This window comes from Pinus tabuliformis, chromosome 4_2 (genome assembly GCF_031772625.1).
Source record: "Pinus tabuliformis cultivar Carrire ecotype Pingquan chromosome 4_2, CPIR1, whole genome shotgun sequence".
In the NCBI taxonomy this organism is placed as follows: Eukaryota; Viridiplantae; Streptophyta; class Pinopsida; order Pinales; family Pinaceae; genus Pinus; species Pinus tabuliformis.
Genome location: NC_142304.1, coordinates 65,025,178 through 65,047,520, shown reverse-complemented (window position 1 = coordinate 65,047,520; position 22,343 = coordinate 65,025,178). Strand labels below are relative to the sequence as shown.

Genomic DNA, 22,343 nt, shown 5'->3' with positions numbered 1-22,343 from the left:
AAAATTTTCACTCTTACAATCTTGGGTCTGAACATAAATTTTCTCTTTGGTTAGGGCTTCAAGACTTTTTTTGACTTAGACTGATATTCCCTTTCAAACAGTCCTAAAATTCCTCTAAACTACTGTGTTGGCCCCTTATCCAATATGACCTACACTTAAATAACTGAATTATTTATTTGAGCCTTTGGCCTTTCAAGAAAGGAAACTTGGCCCTTCATTAAATGCTACAAGACCATGGGGATAAGGCTGCCTCAGGAATGATTTTCAACGTTCCCAACTCTTCGGCCTTCTAGCACGGGTATGCGACCTAGATCCTTTGACTAGGTATTCTCTTCGCTGGTTGGGAAATACCATTAGACCACAAAAATTTCATTCTTCATTGAGTATAAGCAAAGGACCCTTAAAATGCTAATTTGGTTTTATTTGACATCGGGCCTAATTCTTAGTGCTACTCTGTATCATATGCCTCCTTCAGGCATTCACTCCATCACAGGGATATGTTTTCTTTTCAAACTATAGTTAAATAGCCCTTTGGAAGTTAGGGTTTCATATCTGAGGCTATTGGTGCTTCAACTCAGAGATTTTCGGCCCGTACACAAAACCTTTGGCCTCATAAAGTAATGTACAAAACTTCGGCTTTTATGGAAGATGTCTGATCTTCCTTCAATTACTTCGGCCTTCAAGGAGATTGGAAGCCTTCACACCATAATGATCTCTTTAGTTGCCAATGTCTTGACCTAAGCTTTGAAACCATGTTGGAAAATTAATAACATCTTATACTTAACATTTTCCATACATGACATTTACTTGTCATATTTAGTTCTTATTTGATTATTATGCTTATGTTCTCATCATCAAATAAATACCAAAACAATAAAAGGATCGCATGAACACACGATATAGGCTCCAAGCTAGGGCAAAATCCCTCCAAGGAGAAAAACCCAAAAGAACTTTCTCTTCCTATAGAATAAATTCAAAGGAGACTTCCAAGACCAAAACAAAGCTCGTTGCTTCCTCCAAGGCACAAGATGACTTGCCAAATACCCCAAGAGATCTTTAAGAGCAACAATCTAGGAACCCACCACAAAAATGGCCTCTTAGTCATCTCGAACCTAAGGAAACCCTAAGTCCCTTCACATGACAGATCAATCCAATCTTCGCATGCCTTAAAGATCCTCTTTTTATGCCTTCGTTCCTCCTCCAGATCACAGACCAAAAGTTCAGATATGCGAACTTACTTATCTTCGAAAGAAGGTCTAAATCATTCCATTATATAGCCGTTTCACGTGGCTTTTCAAGCCTACCCAAGGCCGACCTTAATTGGTAGCCGACTTGATCTTTTGGAGTATCTAGATACTTCTTAAATACAAAATAATAATTTTTTTCTTTGATAGATGTGCCCATAAGGGTCTTTTATAATGTAACAATGACCTTTGGCTCATGAAAAACCCTATAAGCATAAAATGGATGATTTGACCTATTGACCATTGACCCAAGTATGAAGTCCATGCTTTATAAATAATATTCTTTTACAATTTTCTTTCTTCTTTTGATCAATACATAGAGATTACATCATTACATAAGTCAAATGATAATTATGAAGACCGAAACTAGTAACATTCTTCAACAATAATTACTATTTTGAAGGCCTGGTCCTGTGTATTGTCATGTCCCTTCTCAATCACATTTGTGACAGGGTGTTGAAACACAATTTTGGCTAAGGATGAGGACCCACCAATTTTGACTTAGGGACTTAGGAGGCAGTTCAACTTAATTTGATGGCTAGTGGAATGTGGGGGCCACCCACATGGGAATTTGAATTGGCCCATTCGAATAGCTTGGAGGGAAAGTCGAATGGGTGGATGGAGGGGCCACATGAGGCAATGGAGGCCCGAGGAGTTATAAGAGGGAGCAACTCTCATTTTGGATTCATTCATACATCTTGCAAACAAAATCACTTGACAGTTCACTCTGTTGTTTAGCTGAGTCCACTGACTGTTTAGCCACGAGTCTCTCAAGCGGGAGATTCAACCTCTACTTCGGGGGACCATCTGTGTCCGCCCTAGAGAGGCAGTTCCACAAGGATTTCAGGATTTCCGGGGTAGTAACATAGCACCATTAACCAACATAGAGTAGGGAGTGCGTATTTCTGGGCAGCCAGAGAATACACAGAGGGAGATAGAGGCTAGCAGAGATTAGATTGTTTGCCTTAGAGTTAGAGATCTGAGGTAGCAACAATAGACCAACATTCTTGCTAAGTTTTATAGCTAGCAGAGCCAACATTCAATAGTTCGAATTGCTGGGCTGGTGGACAACGCAGAGGCCACTTAACAGTTTTTCGTGGAGCTTAGAAGCAGGTGTGTTAGGCTAAGAGCTCATCCGGGAAGTCAGGGATTGGATAGCAAGGGTCAGCCCAACACTTTGGGGGCATTTCCGGGAGGATTTATAGGCAGTTTCCAGCAGGTCGAGTTTTGCAATTGTAGCTGAAGTTGGGCTCCAAGGGGGTCGAATTTCAGAATTCTAAACCAACCAAAATCCTTCGTGGGTTTTTCTGGGCAGTAAAAGTAAACCTTCCAACGATGCGAACTTCAACAGAAAGGCAGTTTTCTGGGGCAGCGCAATTCATAGTGGTGCAATAGCTGGACAACGTTCATTTCATCCATTTTCTCACCTTGGTTTGGTCATGCTTGTCCATTGAGACAAGTCCATGTGCACTATCTTGTCATGTATTGTATTTGGCTTTCAGAAAATTAATAAAATGGCTCAACAGTTCCATATTTGCAACTTTTGTATGAATGTTTAATGAGTATTTCGTTTTTATAAATTGTTGCACAAATTTTTGCTTTATGTCACTTGTATCTCCTATTTAGGATCATTACAGTGGTATCAGAGCCTAGTTCTTGGCTCAGCTGTGGCGATTGTCTCCTATGGGAGAAGGGAACCAGCGGGACATCACCTACCGAAGACAGAGGTATCGGATTAGAGAAAGAGAGCTGGAGATTACTCCAGACACGAAGGGTAGAGGGAAAGCAATGGTAGAAGAGGAAGACATGGTGGAACCCAAGAGCAGGGAAGATGTGGCTTTCGACAGCCTCCTCCCTGAGTGACTTAGCCAAGGGTCAGAAAGACATGCTGGAAGAGATCAAGTCGCAGAACAGAGAGAGGACCACTCCTAGAGGGTTTCTGTTTGGGGAAACTTCTGGGGCCTCTCAGCCATTTGATCATCCCTCACCAGTAGCACAACACCCATCAGCCAGTGTGCGAACTCGTGCTACATTGCCTTCTTTCGTGCCAGTGGCACAAATCGAGCCTGCAAGGGAGGAAGACCCCCCTCAGATGGGAGATTACTTCAGAGAGTCACAGTCTATCGATGAAGACTTTAAGGAAGCCCTCTCCTTCAGAGATTACTGCAATCTCATGCAGAGTGAGAAGAACAAGGGTTATGGAGGACAGGGGACCCAAAACTACGAGCTGCAGAGGACCATAGGGAGGATGTATTTCCCTACTTTCGATGGCACTGCCAAGTGCACAGCCAGGGCTTGGGTTGAGAAGATGGACACCTACTTCCAACTCAACCGGATGACAGAGCAGGAAGCCATCAAGATGGCCATGTTGCACATGGAGGGGGAAGCCCATGATTGGTGGTTTCATGGCTTGACCACCCTAGGGCATGCCCACGTGGCTTCTTATGAGGACTTCACCAGGAGGGTGGTGGAGCGTTTTGATCAGAGAGATCCAGAGGCCCATTTCAGAGAGCTGACCCAACTGCGCCAAACAGGGAACCCGAAGTAGTACATCTCTGAATTTCTGCGAGTGTCAGTGATGGTCCCGGATCTATCTAAGGCAAGGAGGGTGTATACCTTCATTGAGGGCTTGCTTGAGCCCCTGCGTGGACTGGTGAAGTCACACAGACCCTCCACGCCGTAGGAAGTGGTCTTGTGCACCAAAGATCTACTGGGGGCCATCCATAAGACTAGAGCACCTTTTCCTGCATGGACCCCTCTTCCACAAAAGGGGCATGAGACTAGACCTGCACCTTAGAGGACCATAAAAGAATGTTCAATGAATTAATTCACAAGGAGCAAACAGCTCAATGATAATACAAAGATATTTACAATAATAGAAACATCAGGTTTCTATGTAGAATATAGAACAAACAGTTTCATCTAAGAAACTGCTAAAAGAATAAAAATAGAAACAGCTAAAAGACTGAGCATTACTAAATAGAAATATATTCTAATACCCTCCCTTAATGCTCAATCTATTTACAACACCAATAGACCCGCGAAATTTTACAAATTTATCAGGACCAAGAGGCTTGGTGAAAATATCAGCGGGCTGCTCTGTTGTGGGAACATAGTGCAACTGAACTGTGCCGTCTTCAACCAGCTGTCGAATGTAGTGGCAGTGAGTTTCCACATGCTTTGTTCGTTCATGAAAGACTGGATTCTTGGCAAGTTTGAGCACTCCCTGATTATCACAAAACAAAGAAGTAGGCCTTGTCTGAAAAACATGCATATCTGCAAGCATACTACGAAGCCAAACTGCCTCACAGGCTGCCTTAACTGCTCCCCGATACTCTGCTTCTGTTGAAGAGAGAGCCACTACCTGTTGCTTCTTACTAGTCCAAGTAACAGCTCCAGACCCTAGACTAAACACATACCCAGCTGTAGATTTACGGTCATCAACCGAACCGGCCCAGTCAGAGTAAGTGTAGCCACTGAGAATAGGATTGGAGCTGCGAGTATATAAGAGGCCATAATCAGAAGTACCATGCACATATCGTAGCACCCGCTTTGCTGCTATCCAATGATCAGCTTTAGGAGCTGACATAAAGCGAGAAATGTAGCTTACTGCAAAACTGATGTCAGGTCTGGTAGCAGTAAGATAGATGAGACTGCCCACTAATTGCCTGAATAAAGTTTCATCCACAAGAGGAGAGGATGACTGGGCTGAAGGTTTGAGCCCTGGTTCCATAGGAGTTGTGGCTGGTTTGCAATCCTGCATTCTGAACCTTTCCACAAGATTTTTGGCATACTTGGACTGAGAAAGAAAGATCTGATTTTCAGTCTGCCATACTTCAACCCCCAGACAGTAATGAAGAAGTCCCAAGTCTGTCATCTCAAACGTTCTGCATAGATCTTGTTTGATCCCATGGATCAAATGTGCAGAGCTGCCAGTAATGATAAGATCATCCACATAGACGACTATAAATAAGATATCATCACCAGTATGCTTGATATACAGGTTTGCATCAGATGGACTACGCTGAAAACCTTGATCTGTCAGGTACTGATCAATTTTCATGTACCAAGCCCGAGGAGCTTGTTTCAATCCATAGATTGCTTTAACTAACCGACACACTTTCTGTTCTTGACCAGCAACCTTGAATCCTGGAGGCTGCGTCATGTAGACTTCTTCTTAGAGGTCACCATTTAGGAAAGCACTTTTTACATCCATCTGATGAACTTTCCAATTGAACTGAGCTGCTAGGGCAAGAACAAGCCTTATGGTACTCATCTTGGCTGTAGGAGCAAAAGTCTCCTCATAGTCGATGCCTTCCTTCTGTGAGAATCCTTGAGCCACAAGCCGAGCTTTATATTTGTCTAAGGTTCCATCAGCTTTGTATTTTACTTTATACACCCATTTGCAGCCTATGGGTGTTTTGTCTGCAGGAAGATCAGAAAGTGTCCATGTGTGATTCTTTTGAAGACTCTGAAATTCTGCTTCCATAGCCTGTTCCCACTCAGATGTACCCTTAGCCTCTGAATATGTTTGAGGCTCAAAAGTACTGTGAAGGTTAGCCATAAGAGCAAAATTGACTGTAGACTGTTGTCTGTTCTTATGCCTAGAAGTTCTACCTTCAAGGAGCTCGTCATCCCGGAGATCACCTATGGTTTTAGCCCACCATTTGGGCCGAAGAGAAGAAGAACCAATATCAGGATTAGAGGAACCAATATCAGGAGGAAGAGAAGCAGGCTCAAGAGCAATAGGAACAGCAAGAGGAGGATTAGCTTCTGGAGGAAGCTCAGATAGAGTAGTATCAAACCCTGATACTACATCATCCCTCCCATCAGATGGACTGACTGGAAGAAGAACACTGTGAGGCGGATCCTCAGAGAGCTGCTCAGAGGAAGAAGACTGAAAGAATCCTCTGTCTTCATCAAATACTACATCTCGACTGAAGCTAAGACGACCAGTGGCTATATCTATCAGCCTATAGGCCTTGTGATGATCACTGTAACCTGTCATCATGAGTTTCTGACTTTTGGAATCCAACTTAGATCGCTTAGCAGATGGAATCCAAACATATGCAACTGAGCCAAAAACTTTGAGATGACTGATCTTAGGCTTACGACCAGACCACACTTCTTCAGGAGTCTTCCCTTTAACAGCCTGAGTAGGGGATCTGTTAAGAAGGTAAACAGCAGTAAATACTGCTTCAGCCCAGAATTTGTTTGGAACACTCCGGTGTTGTAACATGGAACGAGCCATTTCAACAACCGTGCGGTTGCGACGCTCGACAACACTGTTCTGCTGGGGAGTGTAAGGTGTGGTTAATTGACGTTTGATGCCATGAATATCACAGAAGTTGGCAAAAGCTGAGGAACAAAATTCCCCCCCATTGTCGGTCCTAAGGGTCATGATATTACAACCAGATTCGTTTTCAACTTCTGAAAGGTACTAAGAGCATCAGATTTATTTTTTAAAAAATACACCCACGTCTTTCTACTGAAGTCATCTACAATAAGTAAAAAGTATTTGCAGGCAGTGATAGAAGCTGTATTCATAGGACCACAAATATCAGCATGAAGTAACTGAAGTACCTGGGATGCACGCCAAGATTCTCCATTTTTGAATGACGACCGATGTTGCTTTCCCGCTTGACAGGCGCTGCATACCCCCAATTGCTGATTCTGAATATCAGGTAATCCTGACACAAGTCCCTCCCGAGAGAGCTGAGAGAGATACTGCATATTGAGATGCCCATATCGCTGATGCCATAGAGTACTGATGGGAGAGACACGAGCTGCTAGAGCCACTTCTGGAAAGTCACCGGTGTCAAGTAGCCTGTATAGACCATGGTCCTCTAGGCCAGTAGCAACTGTCAGACTGGTCTCCCTGTCAATGATGGAACACTTGTGTGCACTGAACACAACATCGAGCTGAGGAGAATTCCTCATAATCTGACTGACAGAGAGCAGATTAATCTCCATACCAGGAACATAGTATACATTTAGAAATATGAGCGTGCGTCCACCAGACTGAATTTGAACTGTACCCCTGCCAGCAACAGTGTACTTTTCACCTCCACCAAATACTACTGAATCACTGAAAGGTGAGAAGTCAATAAACCAGTCACGCCTGTGAGAGAAGTGGCGTGATGCACCAGAATCAATGTACCATGCAGAGGAAGGAACATGTTCTGAAGACCTTTTAGCCATAAAGGCGTAAAAGGCAGAATCTGTCTGCTCGGAATGTTCTGCAACATTCGCTGTCTGATGTGGCCCTCCCTGTTTCTTTTGTTCAGAAGCAATCCTCTGCCGGCAATCTTTCTTCATGTGACCGAACTTGTGACAGTAATTACACTGTACACTTTTCTTCCTGGCAGGATCAAAAGACTGAGATGAGCCTTTCTGCTGAAAACACTGAGAGGACTGATATTTTGCAGCAAATGCATTTTCCGAGGGCACTGATGAAGTACCACTACCAAACTGCTGTTTCCACCTATCTTGCTGCAGAAGTTTGGTACATAAATCTGGAAACTTCAGATCAACATTTGTGGTTGTAATGTTGAGTGTTTCGATGAAGTGTGCATAAGATTTCGGTAGACTTTTCAGAGTAATGACTACCATATCTTCTTCCTCCATAGTCCGACCAATAGCTTCGAGCTGATCTCGAATGTCTTTAATTTTGTTGAGATGTTCTTGTAAAGACATATGTTCATCCATCATGATGGAGAACAACTGATTTTTGAGAAAAAAAGCTCTGCTTTTATCAGATGTCTCATGCAATTCTTTCAACTGTTGCCAGATTTCAGCAGCTGTCTTGCCAGAAGGGATCTGTGGTAACTGATCATCAGCGACAGAGAGCTTGAGAAGCATAACAGCCTCTCGATTTCGATCATCAAATTTATCTTGATCGGTCCCGGCTGTACCTGGACGAAGCTCTTTGCCCAAAATGAGTTGATCAAGACGCCTGTACTCAAAAATGGTCAACATTCTTTGTTTCCAAATGTTATAGTTGCTGCCATTAAAGCGTTGATTTCCTTCTAACATCAGATTGGTAAGTGTGGCCATTTTCACAAAGAGAATACAAAAGTATGACACACAAGAACAATGTAGCTGACTGCTTATGCTGGTGAAAATTTAAAGAACAGACTTTCAGCTGTCTAAAACAATAGTAATACTGCTAATTCAGTTCTGAGAATACAGTTTTCCACAAGAGAATGCCGGTCTACCATAAGAGTATACTGATGCAATAAACAGATGTCACAGGTCTGAGTTTGTAATGAAGACTGTCAGGATCACAAGAAAAAAAAATTCCGCTGATTGGTAACACACTGCCGGCAACCAGAACCACAAATACAGCAAATACCAATGTTGAAAAATGGACCCACATGTGCTGTCTCAGTTTCACGCTTCTGCTGAATGGTAACCCACTGTCAGCAAACACCACAGATATATATATACGTCTCAGGTATCAAAATGGCCCACAGAAAAACGTCTCAGCTACCGGTCATATGCTTTGAAAATGGACCACGTGAGTTATCAAAACTGCACGTTCCGTCTCAGCTATTATATATACGAATATATAAAAGCCACAGGTGAATATAACCACGCGTATGACAGAGAATATATCACGCGTATGAGTTTTATAAACACGGGTTACGTAAATCCTCGGACTCACGTTCTGTCTCAGCTATTACAATGAACCACGGGTTTTATATCGACGGGTTTGACTTATAAATCCACGGGTTTCAGATCCACGGGTTTGACTGTGACAATATAACGGCGATTGCAAAATACACAGGTTACAATGAACCACGGGTTTCAGATCTAGAGCCACGGGTTTCAAATGAATATCACGGGATTCAAAATGTATATCCACGGATACATAATCCACAAGTTGACAACGTTTAACAGCAGTTTAAAAAAAAATTGACAGATGCTCGCAGATCGACTTTTCAAACCACAACTCCTATTTTCAGACAAACAAATGAGTTTTGAAAGGAGAACACCTGGATCACTAATGCTGAGAAATTCCACGGTGTGGTCGAGTAGCCGCCAGGTGAAGAGGAAGATAGCCGGATCCGCGATTCCAAGCAAAACTGACCAGCAAAAAAAAATCCCGCTCCCATAAAAAACAGTCACCGCCACAAATTTATTTCTTTAATAAAATGATCATGCAAGAGAAGAATCCATTTCTGTATCGAGATGGACGACTGTAAGCTTTTATCACAGCGAGCAAAGCCGAGGCTAAGACTCAGTGAAGGCTGCCTGGCTTACAGAGGGCTCGACCTTAGAAAGGATTCAAGAGATTACGATGCAAAGAGAATTACTGTTTCAAGAAGAATCTCTTAACCTTGCTCTGATACCATAAAAGAATGTTCAATGAATTAATTCACAAGGAGCAAACAACTCAATGATAATACAAAGATATTTACAATAATAGAAACATCAGGTTTCTATGTAGAATATAGAACAAACAGTTTCATCTAAGAAACTGCTGAAAGAATAAAAATAGAAACAGCTAAAAGACTGAGCATTACTAAATAGAAATATATTCTAATAGACCACACAGGGGAGGGGGCAGGTAGATGATGAGACACAGAACGACCTCAGGAGGAGGAAGTTGTGCTTCACATGCAGGAAGCCCTGGGCTGCCATCGGTGCACTGCAGATAGAGCACACTACATTGAGGTTTTTTCTGACAGTGACCAGGGAGACGAGGTGGAGCAGGATTGTGGTGTGGCAGAGGGTGAGAGTTCAACTGATAGAGGGCCACCACCACCACCTCCACAGGGTGGGGCATCCCTTTCCCCAGCCGGGGTAGTCCTTTCTTCCTTATGCAGGCTTCCCAAATTTTTGACACTGATGATCAAAGTCATTGTACAAGGGAAAAGGGTATCAGTTCTAGTTGACAGTGGGGCTACCCACAATTTCATGGATGCCTAGTTGGTGCAGAGGAGGGGCCTCACCACGACTGAGTTCGAGGGCTCTTCAGTCCTAGTACTAGGTGATCGTACCATACAATGCACTAGATATGTGACTTCCTTGACAATAGTTATGGGGAACTACTCGATGACGGACCATTTCTTTGTGGTCGATGTGCCAGACAACAACGTGGTGATGGGTGTCCAGTGGCTGTATTTGCTTGGGCAAGTCACGACAGATTGGAGGAAGCCAAAGATGGAGTTCATTGGGCCAAATGGCAAACTAGTAGTTTTGAGAGGCATGCAGTGTTGCCCACCTCAAACAATTTTGGCCCATAGGATGGAGGCAAACCTGCGACATGGGGACATTGCATGGGCAATTGAGCTGAGGATCTCAAAGGTTGGGGGATAGGCTCAGCGACCACCGACAGACATACATTTTTGCTGGACAGATACGTAGTAGTGTTTGGGGACATTCCACCAGGGCAACCACTAGACAGGGATTTGAGCACACTATTGAGTTGGAGCGGGGTGGTAGTGATCACCACCCCTTATAGGCATCCCAAGGCCTATAAGGACGAGATAGAGAAGGCCATCCAGGAGCTGCTAGCATTGGGCCCCATCAGGCCAAGTTCTAGTCCTTTCTCTTCTTCAGTGGTGCTGGTGAAGAAGAAGGATGGAACCCTTCAGATTTTCATTGACTACTGGGCCCTCAACCGGAAGACACTGAAGAACTGGTACCCCATTCCCCGCATAGATGAGTTGATGGATGATCTTAGAGGAGCCAAGTACTTCTCTATGATCAATCTGCGCTCAGGGTACCTCCAGATCGGAGTGAGGGATCAGGATATCCATAAGACAACTTTTTAGTGCCACTATGGGCACTTTGAGTTCCTGGTCATGCCATTTGGGCTAACCAACACTCCAGCCACCTTCCAGTCATGCATGAACCATGTCTTCCCGGGACAATTGAGGAGGTTTGTGCTAGTTTTCTTTGATGACATTTCGGTTTATAGCCGGACATGGGAGGAGCACCTCCAACACTTGGAGGAGGTACTATGCATTCTGGAAGAGCAGTAGTTTTATGCCAAGCTCTCCAAGTGCGAGTTTGGGTTGACATAGATGCTCTACCTAGGGCATATCATTGGTGCTGATGGGGTAAAGGTCCATGAAGAGAAGATTTGGGCCATCTGAGATTGGCTAGTACCCTGCGATGTGACTGTGTTGAGGGGTTTCTTGTGCATTTGCACCTATTACAGGAAGTTTGCCAAGGGTTTCTCGCAGTTGGCAACACCCTTGACCGACTTGACCAAGAGAGGGGCTTTCGCATGGACTGATGGGGCACAGGTTGCCTTTGATCGCCTCAAGGAGGTGATGAGCAGCTGCTCGGCCTTGGCACTTCCTGATTTTTCCCATCCATTCACTATGGAGTGTGATGCATTCGGGGTAGGAGTTAGAGTAGTATTATCACAGGAGGGGCATCCCATTGCTTTGGAGAGTTGGAAGCTCCTACCACATGAGCTGTCATATTCCATATATGACAAAGAGATGCTGGCCATCATGCATGCATTGGCCAAAATCCGTCAGTACTTGGTGGGCAACAGATTTCGAGTCAAGACGGATCACAACAGGGGCAGCAGGGCCTCAATGACAAACAACAAAGATGGGTCAGCAAGATGCAGGCCTATGACATCGACATAGAGTATGTGTGGGGAAAGCACAATGTGGTGGATGATGCTCTATCTCGGAGACCAACTGGGTTATCCGTCATGAGCATATCTGCCATGATTGGAAGGCTTAGTTGTTGGTGGAGTACTCCAAGGACAGGAGGACATGCGAGGTATTGGAAGGGGTACCCATGCAGATGAGCGTTACTGACTAATGGATGAGGTCATCGATTACAAGCGGTGCATTTTCTTAGTGCCGAACTCACAGTTGAGGGAGAGGGTGCTCCAGGCAGCACATGATTCACCATTATCAGGGCACCAAGGGTTCCGAAAAACTTATATGGCTGTCAGGGGGAGATTCACGTGGAAGGGCCTAGGAATCGACAACTAGGCCGGGCTCATACTCACGTGACATGGGGTTTATTCCGATTACTATCATTGTAATCTCTAGGTGAAACCACATGCGCCTCAACATATGGCTCATGGGCTAAGTTGAGAGGATTTGAAGCTTGGATCACATACTTCATAACACGACCAACATTAGTTGCGCTGCCCCCTGGGGGTTGATAAATTTGAAGGACATGGTGGTGGGATTTTATCCACTTTTGTGTGCATAGGTCACCAAATCATTTAATATAATCTCTCTGGGTGCAACCACACATTTGAACACTACATCAAGGTGCCCTCATGGCTTCAGGTTATGTTTTTATGGGAACTGAACCTTGCCCAAAGGTGAAAAGCTCCCCGCTTTTCACCATTGGATCCAACCCCTTTGGGCTGGATTACAAACATCTTGCTTTTCCAAAGTCCGTCTTTTTGTATCCTGAACAAGCATGTAAAAATGACCATTATAGGAGGGTGTTGGAGATAACACTCATATTTAGAACTTAGGGAGGCATTTAATACAGTCATTAATGAAGTGGTCAATAATCAGGTATTTGGGAGTTGTATAATGTACTACGCTCCTCAGTAAATGTATTGAGACATTGCATCGTCTAATGAATGAATCAATCTTCTCTTTCTTATTGATTTGTATTCCTATCAAGTCGTGTGTGTAAAATCTCACACATCTAAATATCATCTTGATATGGGTAGGATATGTTCTTTTACCATGGAAGATTTCGTGATATAGTATGCTTGGAGAAGCTAATGCACTGAACTATCTTCAAATCTTGCAATTTTAGGATCACCACACTCCATCCAAATTAACATATAAGCAAATACGTAACATATGGAATTATATAGAAATAAGATTCGAGGACAACTATGAGAGCCAAATAATTGACATATAAGCAAATCCATAACATCTGGAATTATTTAGAAACATGATTGCCGAACAACAATGAGAGCCACATGTGAAATTGTGGATTATAATTTAGTTAGGTCAACTGTTACAAATCAATCTTCTTGTTACCTTACATCCACTACTTTGTATACATGTGTATCTATAGAAGACGGAAGGTTAACACACAACCTACTTGGACTAAGGGGATGTTGGTGATGCTTTCTTTATATTGGAATCTGGATACCATGAGCGAAGAAAATAATTATGCTTATGTTCCAAAACCAAAGCTCCCATCAGCCAAATTTTAAATCAGATCCTATGCTGCAATATTTTATTATGATAGAAGTATCTTTGAAATCTTAGTTATTGTGGCCAGTACCTTTGTTATGATTTGTTGAAACTATGTTGCATGATCACCTTACATATTCCTCTGTTGCATGGAACTCCTAAACTGCCCATGTACCAGTACTGGAAACTCGTGGAGATTTGGAAACTTCTTAGAAACATCCAAGTGCCCACAAGATATATGAGACATATAGGAAACTTGGAAACTTAGATCATGAGGACAAATTAACCTCTAATTCATTGCTAAACCTACCTACAAATTAGCTTATCATTCTCACTTTCTTGCAAACTACTGTGTTATTTACAAAACTCTCTCTCTCTACACACACAGTCTTTCCCCCGTTTACCTTTTTGTTTTTTTGGGCGCGGGAAGAGCGGTGGTGGGGTTCATGTTTCCAGCTGTTCCCATTTGTAAAACTAGTACATGTTTCCATGTTTCATGCAACTTATTTTTCCTCATTCTCTATAGAACCCCTTGTTTACAATATTATTAAATTATGTTTCCATGTTTCATGCAACTTATTTTTTCTCATTCTCTATAGAACCCCTTGTTTACAATATTTAAATTACCTTGCAAGCTGTATTTGGACATGCTGTTTCTGTATTTTGTTGTTGAATTTTCCGTCATTTTCCCTTTGAAAATGAAGTCGATTATTTCTTGCAATGCACTCTATATCTTATTTTAGGATCCGAGATATATTTTTGATGAAAATATTTCTGCCAATGATAATTTTCTTAGTTAGGCACTATAATACACGTAGCCTAATGCAGGAGCATTCAGCTCAACATTATTATTGTATTCTAGTAGACATAGGGGGTCTTGTGTTTTAAGGAAGTTGGTTTCCTAAGTATTGAATTAATGTAATTATTTAATGTTTTGAGTGATTTTAATGAGAATAGGAATTAATTGAATATTGTGAGGCATAATTGTGAATATTCTCGAATGTAGGAGTGATGAGAGGATTGAGAATTGATTGTAAATCTTAGATTAGGAGTCAGTTCATGATTTTGTGGATTTGAGAGAATCCTTAGAGATGAGAAAGAGATTTTAGGATTTTGTTGAGAAGCTTATGGATCTAAACCAGGAATTGGTTTTAGAATCCCTTTTGTATAAATGTAAGGCCTAAAAGGCATGATCAGAGGTTGAATAGGTTAGATAGATAGCAGATTGGAGTGTGATTGTAAGCCTACGGGCAGCTTGTAAATTAGAGGCCACTGGCATTAGAAGATCAGGTCGAAGATAGAGAAACTGTGCAATTATTTGGTTATCAATACAGAGGTTTAATTCCAAGCCCATATAAATGTGTGTTTCGAGATTTGATTGATAAATTGTAGTGAATCAGAGAGTTGCATAGATATATGTATGCAGGCAGGGTCGAGGCGAATACACAGTGGAGAAGAAATACAGTGGAAGGGAATGGAGTGTTGAATCCATTCGAAGAGACCCAGTAATGTTTTGAAGGAACAGGAACTAAAGAAACTCGCAGAGTTATGCTCAAAAGGAGTCGCGCAACAGAGTGTCAAGATCCCAGAAGAAAACCGAAAACCACAGAAACCTTGAGGAAATAGCGTAAAAACTATGTAAAGAGAAAAACAAAAAGTGAAGAAACGATCCACAGTAGCCGTCGAATCTTGAAGATCAACGACCAGGATTAAGTCGCAACTTAATCGGTGAAGAGCAGGCTTAAATAGTGAAAGCGGATTTCGGGCAGCACCAAAACCGTAAGCGGTATTGAAGGGCGAGCAACTGATCCCATTAAACGTTCGACATGTGGCCGCGAGGAGGAGAGAGGAAACCGCTTATCGGGCGGTTAATCCTTGTGCTACTTGTCCACCCGATAACAACGACAACCGTCAGATCCATTGGGTACAGATCGACGGTGGAGGACTGTTGCGTTAGTTTATTAATCGGGTGAATCAACAACTATCGGATTAAGTTTAGATCGATGGTAAGATTTGATCGACGATCAGAAACCGGAGGAGGAACAATGCACCGGAAGGTTTGATATGGAAAAGCGAACTCGACGATATTTATCAACGCGGGTGTAAAATATTTGAAGTCCGGCCTTGTGTGTTCGGATCAAGATTTCATGTATTTCCTTTATACTCCATAAAGTGCTGTGCCAGAGTCTTTTAATGGAAAAAGCGTTATTTGAACGTGCCGATAGTCGCATATCGGAATCGGAGGGTTGATAAAGGCATATATGTGGTATGACCATGGTAACTGCGATGAGCGATTGCGATAAAGGTAATTCTCGGTAACTGTGCAAAAGCCGAGGCCAGTGGAAAAGGTATGATTTATGTGGTTTTTGTGTGTCATCTATTATAAAGGGTTTATAATGGATTAAAGCGCGGTAGAAGGGTTTTACGGTTAAGTCCAATTATAACTCAAAGTTAAAAAGGGGGTTTTGTATATATGTGCGGAATAAGGATTTACAAAGGTTTATTAGGGGTGATTGAGTTCCGATGAAAAAGTTAATGAGGGTTTAGATTTTGGTTAGTCTGTTAATATGTTTCCGCATGAGTTTTGAAGAAAAGGGCCTTAACCATCATCATTATTGAAGATTTGACCTGATAGGTCATCTTAAATTCCTTGCGAAAATGATTCATGCATAGGTGTATATGCATACTGTGGGTAAAGAAGGGATGACCCTGTGTCATTTGGTATTAGTGCTGAACAAAGAAATTAGGTGTGAAAGTTTATTTGGAAGAATTTAAAACATAAATATTTTGAAAGATGTGTATGCAGGCAAGGGAGATCAGATTCTAATCTGACAACAAAGCGGTGTTTTGAAGAATGAAGATTCACTCGGATGTGAAGAGTGGATGGTGAAATCATGCAGGTCTTGTTTATTTAACTTTGATTCGAGCTTTGTTGGATAAAGAAATAGATTGAAGATTGATAGTTGCAGCTAATGAAGTGTCTTAGCAAAAGAAGATCAAGCCTTAAGAAGAAGTAATGAAGGAAACTGTTAAGGATTTCCGAGAGGGAGAAAACTCAACAAAGGAGAAATTGTTGCTGATGGTTAAGCTTTGCCAAGATAAAGCCGGAAGATTGGAAGAAAGAATCAGATTCTAAATTTGATTGACAGTAGCTGAATATGGAGAATTTGTGCAATGGAAGCATGAAGATCTGCTAAAACAGATTTGCAGAAATGGTGAGATCCTGAAGGTAGGTGAAGGTATGCAAATTTGTCTAATGATTAGCAGATATTGAATGAATGATATTTAGAGCAGGATTACAGTAGTTAAACTGTAAGGAGGACTTTGTAAGCGCTTGAAGTGATAGAGATTGAAGATACAATTGAAGGCTAGTGGAAAGAACAGTCCAGTCAAAATTGCAAGTGAATGGGAGGATAAGATCAGACAGAGATCTTAAAGGTGAGGTGATATGTTTTTATTTTAATTTGAACTGAAGATTGGAGAGTTGTGGTCTTTATATTGATGCACAGGTAGCAACAGAGGAAGGTGAGAAGGTTGCAGCAATCTAGAGTGAGGAGTGCTCAATTGGTTCCAAAGGAAAGAACCAGAGAAATGCCAACAAACTTAGCTCAAAGGAGAGAAGCTTAGTGAGGCATATGTAGCAAGGAGGAGATTTGTTACTGCAAGGGTATTGTTGCAGCTCACAAAGGCAATTCTACAAAGGATGTGTGTAGAATTGCTAAGAGATAAAGGAAGCTGGTAAGAGTTTCTAAGTGAAAGCAAAATGTGGCAGAACCTTGAGGAATTCCAATAGAGATTGGATAAAGAGGACAGTTGTGTTCTTGAGAGGTACAGATGAGTTGAAGCTTAGAAGGAGCAAAGAGAATTGCTCAAAGGAGGTTCCAGAGATAAAGAACCAATTTCTTGCCAAAAGACCAAGTACAGAGGAGAGCTTGGTGAGGTAAGTGGTAGCAGGGCAGACTTGCTATTGTGGAGGCTTTAGTGTAGCTCATAGTGAGTGAGTAAGGAACTCATAGAGATAAAGAGGATGATGACTAGTGATAGTCATAACAGAGGTTCTGAAAGAAACCACAGCCAAGGACAGAAGAAAGGAGATGCTAAGGCAAATGGCATACAGAGACAGTTAAGTAAAGAAGAATATGAGAGGGAGAAGGTTGAGATAGCAGTTCAGCTTGAAGTATTAAAGGAAATGTTGCAGAGAAATGAGATGGACCAGAAATATGGTTATGTCATGAGAAAGAAAGTGAAGTGGCAGAGGCTACAAGAGAAGAGGAATCAACAGGTGAATATGCAGTTAATAAAGGAGCTAAGAGAACTTGAACATATTGTAGAGAAGCTCGAAAGAGTTGAGCTACAACAAAAGGAAGATGTTGAAGTTTCGATATGTGAACCACAACGTGGACCATTACTTTTTGAATGTGATGAAGAGACAAAGGAATTGGATCATATGAATGATTCAGAGCAGCCAGAAGACTTGATGACCGAAGCATCAAGTGATACCAGAAGGTCTTGTATTTTTAAAATTAATGATTTGTGTATGATTGCAGGTTTGGAAGAGGATAGGTAGTCTTTTAAACCTGTCAAAAACATGAAATAAAACCTTTCAGAAGATGAAAGTTTTGAAATAGAATATGACAAGGAGACTGGAAAAGAATCAGTTCACTACAGTGGACAAGTGCTGAAAGACATCATTGAAACAGATGATGAGAAGGAGAGACTAGCTGACAGTGTCAAGAGTTCTTTGAGTTTGAATCAGCATACTGATATGCTGACAGAAGAAGAGAGATCCAAGCAGCATACTGAAGTGTTGCCAAAGGAAGAAGAGGTACAGAAGCCTTATATTTTTTATTATGATGATTGTCTTATAATTGAAGATTTTGTTGCAGAAACTGGAACATATTTGGCACAGAAGGACAACCAAATGAAAGAAGAGGAAGGACATCTACTGAAGGATGTTAAGAAAGATTTAGTAGAGGAAGAAGGACCATGTGATGATGGGTCAATAGCAAATAAAGAAATGGGAGATTGTGTAAAATTTCCAAAGTTTACTCAAAGTAAAATCATTGAGTTATATAGAGAATTACACTTTCAAAGGAGGAAATTAGAAGAACAGAGGATAAATGTTCACGATAAATTGCTGAAGAAGGATGACAAAGAAGTTGTCATAAATAATAATCAAGAAGAAGTTGACAGGTGTAGGAAACAGAGGCAGGAAATTGTTTTGAAAGATAATGTAGCAGTAGCAAAAAAGGTGCAAGACAATAGTGAACAAGAGGGTAAGGATGTAAGGGCGGAAGCAAGAATGAGAGTTCAACAATCAAGAGTTGAAGACAATTAGCAAACTGAGGATATACTGGACAAAGAAATTGAACTGATAAGAAGGTTATTGATGAAAGTGTCTCAGAAGAAGATAACAACAAGAAAGGAGAGGAGTGACAACAAGAGGAAGACAGTAGCAGACTATGAAAGCATGGCAAGTGGAGCATTACAGCTTAAGGTATGGAGACCTGGAGAACAACGCAGACAACAACAGCAATAGAACAATGGACAAGCAGAGACAGGTTACAAAATAATGTTTGGGATCCAGGGTGAATCAATTATCTAGATTTTATGACCAGGAGGTCATAAATTTTCTGACTTGGGGTGTTTGATGCAGGAGCATTCAGCTCAACATCATTGTTGTATTCTAGTAGACATAGGGGGTCTTGTGTTTCAAGGAAGTTGGTTTCCTAAGTATTGAATTAATGTATTTATTTAATGTTTTGAGTGATTTTAATAAGAATAGGAATTAATTGAATATTGTGAGGCATAATTGTAAATGTTCTCGAATGTAGGAGAACATGAGAGATTTAGTATAGTTGAGCGATGAGAGGATTGAGAATTGATTGTAAATCTTAGATTAGGAGTCAGTTCATGATTTTGTGGATTTGAGAGAATCCTTAGGGATGAGAAAGAGATTTTAGGATTTTGTTGAGAAGCTTATGGATCTAAACCAGGAATTGGTTTTAGAATCCCTTTTGTGTAAATGTAAGCCTAAAAGGCATGATCAGAGATTGGAGAGGTTGAATAGGTTAGATAGATAGCAAATTGGAGTGTGATTGTAAGCCTATGGGTAGCTTGTAAATCAGAGGCCACTGACATTAGAAGATCAGGCCAAAGATAGAGAAACTGTGTAATTATTTGGTTATCAATACAGAGGTTTAATTCCAAGCCCATATAAATGTGTGTTTCGAGATTTGACTGATAAATTATAGTAAATCAGAGAGTTGCATAGATATATGTATGCAGGTGGGGTCGAGGCGAATACACAGAGGAGAAGAAATACAGTGGAAGGGAATGGAGCGTTGAATCCATTCAAAGAGCCCCAGTAATGTTTTGAAGGAACAAGAACTAAAGAAACTCGCAGAGTTAAGCTCAGAAGGAGTCGCGCAACAGAGTGTCGAGATCCCAAAAGAAAACCGAAAACCACAGAAACCTTGAGGAAATAGCGTAAAAACTAAGTAAAGAGAAAAACGAAAAGTGAAGAAACGATGCACGGTAGCCGTCGGATCTTGACGATCAACAGCCAGGATTAAGTCGCAACTTAATTAGCGAAGAGCGGGCTTAAATAGTGAAAGCAGATTTCGGGCGGCACCCAAATCGTAAGCGGTATTGAAGGGCGAGCAATCGATCCCATTAAACGTTCGACACGTGGCCACGAGGAGGAGAGAGGAAATTGCTTATCGGGCGGTTAATCCTCGTGCTATTTGTCCACCCGATATCAACGATAGTCATCGGATCCATTGGGTATAGATCGACGGTGGAGTATTGTCGCGTAAGTTTATTAATCGGGTGAATCAACAATCGTCGGATTAATCTTAGATCGACGGTAAAGATTTGATCGGAGGCATCAACGATCGAAAATTGGAGGAGGAACAACGCAATAGAAGGTTTGATATGGAAAAGCAGACCCGACAATATCTATGAATGCGGGTGTAAAATATTTGAAGTCTGGCCTTGTGTGTTCGAGTCAGGATTTCATGTATTTCCTTTGTATTCCATAAAGTGTTGTGCCCAAGTCTTTTAATGCAAAAAACGTTATTTCAACGCACTGATAGTTGCATATCGGAGTCGGAGGGTTGATAAAGGCGTATATGTGGTATGACCATGGTAACTGCAATGAGCGATTGTGATAAAGGTAATTCTCGATAACTGTGCAAAAGCCGAGGCCAACAGAAAAGGTATGATTTATGTGGTTTTTGTGTGTCATCTATTATAAAGGGTTTATAATGGATTAAAGCGCAATAGAAGGGTTTTACGGTTAAGTCCAATTATAACCCAAAGTTAAAAAGGGGGTTTTGATATATGTGCGGAATAAGAATTTACAAAGGTTTATTAGGGGTGATCGAACCCTGATGAAAAAGTTAATGAGGGTTTAGACTTTGGTTAGTCTATTAATATGTGTCCACATGAGTTTTGAAGAAAAGGGCCTTAACCATCATCATTATTGAAGATTTGACCTGGTAGGTCATATTAAATTCCCGGGGAAAATGGTTCATGCATAGGTCTATATGCATACTGTGGGTAAAGCAGGGGTGACCCTGCATCATAACCTCATTTTATTGCCTGATTATCCTTCCCCTCTGCTACTGTTTGTATTTCTCATCAATGTTTTTCACTATCTGGATTTTGAAACTGTCTTTTATTTTAATGTTTTGCAAATATTTTGATCCCTGCTGCATTTTTTAAAAGGCTACTTGCGATTAGTACATGCAATACACACAGTTTCGTTATCTTTCAAAATAATTTTTATAAATAGAGTGGCTTTTAAGATCGGAATATTATAGCTCCACTGGAAGTTTGAAGTGTTGTTTAAATTTGTTGCAGATAATACTTAGCGGTGTTCTTGAGAATCACTTGCAGGATTCAGAAGCTGAGGTATCTTATTATATTATGGAAGGGATTTATATCAAATTATCCATGTGCATTGATTATATATGTAAGCATGCATTATTAGCATTGGCTCAGATTTGGGGAAGAACAGTTAATGTTGCTCAATGTTCTTTTTTTGTCAGGACCAATGAACCTGGGTTTTTAAATTACAGGCTTCAACTTTAGGGATTCCAATTAAGTGCCTTGTAGATTGCTCTCAGAGGTTTGCATAGGATTATAGCTTCTATAATTTGTGTTGTAATGGGATTGGGGCTCTTGGGAATTCAGAAGATCAGCACCCTGAATTCCTTGTGGTGTTAGTTGACAGCAGTTGGATTGGGGAAATGTATATTCTGTTTAAGGAATGAAATAGTGACAATTCCAGCAACATGAGCTTTTTGCCTTATATGGAAATATAGAAAAGTAATGATCTTAGAAAAAGTGGGAATTTGTTTTGTTAGCATATTGAGATGCCTGCCTCTGCTTTTTAATAGTTATTTCTTGAATTGCAATTGGTAGAATGCTTGTTATAAGGTGCCTGCATGGACAGTGAAGATGTGATAAACTGGATTGCATCTGGCTTAATGAATATTTAGTGGCAGGCCACTCCGTAGTATGCAACTTCAAGCAAGGAGAAACACAGAGGAATCTAGTTTAAGATAAATTGATGGATGCAAGAAATATAATCAATTAAAACTTTTTATATTGCAACCTTTGCTAATAGCACAGCGATATGTTTTTCTTTGGTGCCTGGAACCAAGTAATTCATGTTGACTGGACCTGTGTTGAGGACTGCAAGAATATGAATTTAAACAAAGTGCTTGCCAGTTGTACACTCAAGTCTCAAAGTCATGGTCATTGGTAGATTATGGCAATCACAAGTTTTTAGAAATAGGTTAATACTTTATTGATTTTCTCAAGTTTGACAGTTTTGAAGGAGAAAATAGAAAAGGTGGACACGGAAAAGAAAAGGGAAGCAGTCATGGTCCATTGGTAGATTATAGCAATCACAAGCTTTTAGAAATAGGTTAATACT

At 41.2% G+C, this 22,343-nt stretch overlaps 1 protein-coding gene across 3 annotated transcripts in view; it reads left to right on the top strand.

The window, feature by feature from the left end:
- LOC149168262 (vacuolar cation/proton exchanger 3-like) overlaps positions 1–21,770 on the top strand; it is a 373,424-nt gene extending 351,654 nt beyond the window's left edge. For all 3 annotated transcript variants that reach the window (XR_016259740.1, XM_089428183.1, XM_089428181.1), the window contains 2 exons: positions 21,263–21,313; positions 21,451–21,770. Coding sequence is in view for 2 of the 3 variants with exons in the window: in XM_089428183.1 (XP_089284309.1) it covers positions 21,263–21,313; positions 21,451–21,459 (60 nt within the window). In the remaining variant the exon portion in view is untranslated. The remainder of the gene's footprint in view (positions 1–21,262; positions 21,314–21,450) is intronic.
- Positions 21,771–22,343: the final 573 nt, after the last annotated feature.